The sequence below is a fragment of the Priapulus caudatus genome, unplaced genomic scaffold (assembly GCF_000485595.1).
Source record: "Priapulus caudatus unplaced genomic scaffold, Priapulus_caudatus-5.0.1 Scaffold265, whole genome shotgun sequence".
In the NCBI taxonomy this organism is placed as follows: domain Eukaryota; kingdom Metazoa; phylum Priapulida; class Priapulimorpha; order Priapulimorphida; family Priapulidae; genus Priapulus; species Priapulus caudatus.
The window spans coordinates 289,806-294,383 of record NW_014577326.1 but is presented as its reverse complement, the minus strand read 5'-3'; the positions used below and the strand labels follow the sequence as shown (position 1 = coordinate 294,383).

The 4,578-nt window shown below is 46.8% G+C and overlaps 1 protein-coding gene across 2 annotated transcripts in view; it reads right to left on the bottom strand.

Annotated features, from left to right (window-relative positions):
- LOC106808282 (protein phosphatase 1 regulatory subunit 16A-like) overlaps positions 1-4,578 on the bottom strand; it is a 126,356-nt gene that overhangs the window by 29,081 nt on the left and 92,697 nt on the right. For both annotated transcript variants that reach the window (XM_014810929.1, XM_014810930.1), the window contains exons 3-6: positions 3,222-3,292; positions 2,069-2,214; positions 1,325-1,428; positions 136-254 (exon numbers count right to left, since the gene is read on the bottom strand). In XM_014810929.1, the coding sequence (XP_014666415.1) occupies positions 136-254; positions 1,325-1,428; positions 2,069-2,214; positions 3,222-3,292 (440 nt within the window). The remainder of the gene's footprint in view (positions 1-135; positions 255-1,324; positions 1,429-2,068; positions 2,215-3,221; positions 3,293-4,578) is intronic.

Here is a 4,578-nt window from a genome sequence, read left to right as displayed (position 1 = left end):
CGTGGCGGCGATGTGGTTGCGGTAACACACGTGTGATACGTACAGGCGTGGCAGCGATGTGGTTGCGGTAACACACGTGTGATACGTACAGGCGTGGCAGCGATGTGGTTGCGGTAACACACGTGTGATACGTACAGGCGTGGCAGCGATGTGGTTGCGGTACTCCATGTCGGCGCTTGCGAGCAGCTTCAGTTCCTGCAGCATCATCCGCTCCGTTGCCGACCGCGTGTCGTCGATCAGCAGCTGCGTCACACCTGCGTAACGAGATCAGACGTGATGTGAGCGAGCACACCAGGGGGCGCCGTGCAGTACCAGACGTGACGCGGGCGAGCACACCAGGGGGCGCTGTGCGGTACCAGACATGATGCGGGTGAGCACACCAGGGGGCGTCGGGCGGTACCAGACGTGACACGGGTGAGCACACCAGGGGGCGCCGTGCGGTACCAGACGTGACGCGGGTGAGCACACCAGGGGGCGCCGTGCGGTACCAGACATGACGCGAGTGAGCACACCAGGGGGCGCCGTGCGGTACCAGACATGACGCAGGTGAGCACACCAGGGGGCGCCGTGCGGTACCAGACGTGACACCGGTGAGCACACCAGGGGGCGCCTTGCGGTACTGGACGTGCATCATTGAGAGTATTGCATACATTTGTTACACACAGAGCTGGTTAATTTACATTTAAGTGGCGAGTGGTACACTGATCCCCACCCATAGCATGAAGAGCCGATAAACACAACGTAATCGATGAGATTGTAATTGCGGAGCTCTCGCTGTCATTTGTTTTTTTCACATTTTAATTTTATTTTGGTGGTTTGTACTTTACTCAGCATTAGATGACTAATTAAAACTATTCAGAATGGATAAGATTTTTGCCCATTAATCCAATGCAAACAATATCACACTATATTATGCTACACTGTGGATTTACATATTCAGGACAATAGGCAGCAAGTTTGTAAAAGCTTTTTCAGCCTCGAAATAAGACGCATTCAGAAAATTCACAATCAGGCGCGAAAAAGGCGACATGCTTCTACGCGCGTGCTAGCTCGCAGGAGAGCACGCGGATAGCATCGAATGGCAGAAATGACAGGTACACGCAAGCCATTCAGTGTGCGGCTGCGACGGAACGCATCGATGCGCGCCATTCAAATAGGAAAAATCGGCGGCCATTGACGCCGTGCAATCACCGCGAAAGCGCACTCTCTCAAGATGCAACGTCGCCAAGAATACGACGCATAGAAAGTGTGCGACGTTTCAGCAGCGCACGCGTGCATTCAGCGCTGACGACAGATGCATGAGGCGTGCCAGTCACACACTCACCTTTGCTAGCCATCGCAGATTCGATGTAGTCCAGGGTCACTTCGTCCTCGCATATGTCATACGGCATATTGCCGTCAGCGTTCACGGCTAGAAGATCTGCTGATCTGCAAGTACATCGAGAAACAACGTACAGAAACACTCAGCGATAGCAATATTAAACTGGCGGCCAAAGAATATGAAATGTCATTGACATTTATATGAATTGTCAGAAACACGAATAGCTATGACTATCGCAAGCATGAAATTTCATAACATTTCAATGACATTTCACTTCAAAGGTTATGAGATTTTTGACAACACGATGATCATAAATATTCAGCCAGTTTCTGACAACAGGCCCAACACTTACAAGTTTACGCATTCAGCAGGCAAGCAGCACGTGTAATCAGCTCGCCTGTAAGCGTATGACAACAGCATCCCAGGTAGTCAACAGACAAGTGGTCAACAGGTAAGGTAACAAGTGATACAAGGCCCAATGACACATGCTACTTACTATCCGCCATTTCCTACAGCCACACCGAGACACCCACACCACCACGCACGCATGTACATACACAAACACACACGCACATGCATAAACACACTAACACGCTCGCACCCACTCACACACACAAACATGCACGCACGCACGCACGCACGCACGCACGCACGGACACGTCTCTTGAGAGGCGACGAGCGTGTGAAAGACAATGATCGTTGACGGTGCCGAGGCACACGCTAGAGCAGCGCTGCCAGCGTACTTACTTATTAACGAGTAGTTTGACTAGATGAAGGTGACCACACGTCGCGGCGGCGTGCAGCGGCGTCCACAACTCAGAATCCTTCGCGTTGACGTTCGCTCTGAATTCCAGCAGCAGCTGCATCATCTCCTCGCTGTCATCTATGCAGCACTGCGACAACGGACGCGCGAGAGCGGTGACACGTGTCACCAACGATGTGACACACCTCGCGCTCATTATGTCATCAGTGTCTGTTCAAGTCAGTTCATGCACTGTCAGCAAGTATTCGTTCAACTCCAGTCGTTCATTGAGCAAAAGGGCAACCACGTTATGCATGTATAGCAGATGTATATAAGGAGGCAAACTATTGCCCTATCTTCCCCCTGTTGGTGCTTATAATTTTCCTGATTTGCTTTTGCTAATTGCAAGCTGGACTAAGCAGGGTTAAGGTTAACATCGGTGACAATGTCAGTCTTGAGATTGCCCCAGCCGCGTGCAAGCATTGGCTGAAATCTATTTACAATTCCCTCACAATCCTAGTCGCAGGATCGAGGCAGCAAGCGTTATCGCATCACTCGCTTCACTGCACAACATTTACTTGCAGGGGGCTCTCGTGTTGCTGATAGCTGACAGCTATACTGCATACACCATCAATACCACCGACAGCACGATAGTGTCCCCCACACCATTACTACATCTGTATATGAATAAATAAATAAATAAATAAATAAATATATAGTTATAGTTATTATACCATAAATCTATAAATACAGTTTTATATATATAGTTATAGTTATTATACCATAAATATATAAATACAGTTTATATATATGTAGTATGAGCGTGGTGGAGCTACTGATGGTGGTGAATACCCTAGCAGACACATGCACTCATGTTGCATCATAAAGATACATACTCGTATTCAGCCCTGCACGCACACGTGTAACCAAGGTGCGATGCAGGGAGTAATGTGAGAGGACAGGTGAAGCGCCTGGGGGTATAACCTTACCCAGGGGGAAAAAAAATTCGGGGGCTTCTTTTCAAGCTCGCGTGCATGAAAATAGCACTCTAAAATTTGGTTTGCATTGAACTCTATGCAAATTTACGGGGGCTCTTTTTGGCATTTCGGGGGCTAAATCGCCGCGCGAGCCTCCGTGTATTTTCTTCACTGCCCTTACCTGATGCAGTGCCGTCAAGCCGTCTTCGTTAGTCACATCAGGACTCACGCCTGCCTTCAACAACCGCCGAACTGTAACAGCAATCACAGCGACAACGTCAACGACAATTAACGATGTGATGTCGGCCCCCTGTACATCGACTGCACTACGACGTCGCCTAGTTTCTTAAATGTCAATCGAAAATTAGATAAACCTGAGATTTTCTTCAGGAGAATGTCAAATTTCTTATTAGATTTAGAACAGCAAATAAGATATACTAACAGTTACTAAAATAGATATAATAAACTAATAATGTATTTTCACACACATGCGCGTACACGCGCAGACACATAAACATGTATTGATCTATCGATCGATTCCAGAAGGTTACTTCTATCTACATGTTACACACTTCATAAACGTTTTTGCGGCGAAGGAGAAATACGGCATTGGCGCTAGCTAGGCATTTTGTTATAATGTGTCAACTGACGTTCATGCAGCACCAACAGCTGTCTGCTCAAATAAACACTCGTAATTAGTGAATGTACACTATCGTTGCAGCACATCGACACGCCGTCGGGAAGTTCGTCACCGGCGTACGACGAGCTTATATATGTTTACTAGCTATTACCCGTCCTCCAGACGGGTTTGAGTGGGGTCTGATTTGAGGATGGCGGTTTAACCATTTATCTCTCACTTTTAGTTGAGGATGTATTTACAGTAAACGAAAAATACTGATATTTAAACTCGAGTCATATATCCATATTTTACCTTAAAATTACCTTCAATTTTTCAAAAAAAGGGAAATGGGGTAATTTCATGGTACAATTTCACTTATTTAGATATTATTTGTGAAAATATCATTCTGGTTATAAGCATCATTAATAAGTCAAATTCTTAAAAAAAAAGCAAAATGCATTGAGTAGTTTTGAAGATATATTTCTTTGAAAGTCAGTGGACGGCGGCGGGCACGGTTACACCTCCCGTTGTCAAATAATTGCACACACGCGCGCACACACACACATCACACACACGCGCGCACGCACGCACACACCGCATTCACACACACACGGTTTGTCTTTATTTTTCGCTTCACAGCTGTGCGCGGCAGTGATTGGCTGTTTATACACCGCAGCCGCAATGTCTTTGGTGTGTGCGTGTGTGCGCGTGCCGGTGTGCGTGCGTGCGTTCGTGCGTGCGTGTGTTTAGTGTGGCTTGCTATGCTAGGTGAAGGCTCCACCTAATTAAATGCTTATTATTATATCTTTAATCTACATTTAGTATAGCGATATTATCATTAAAACCCGTGAGAAAACACATTAATAGTTTCACACAATTTCAAAAAGTTATGGTATATATAGTGTGGTGTGTGTGTGTG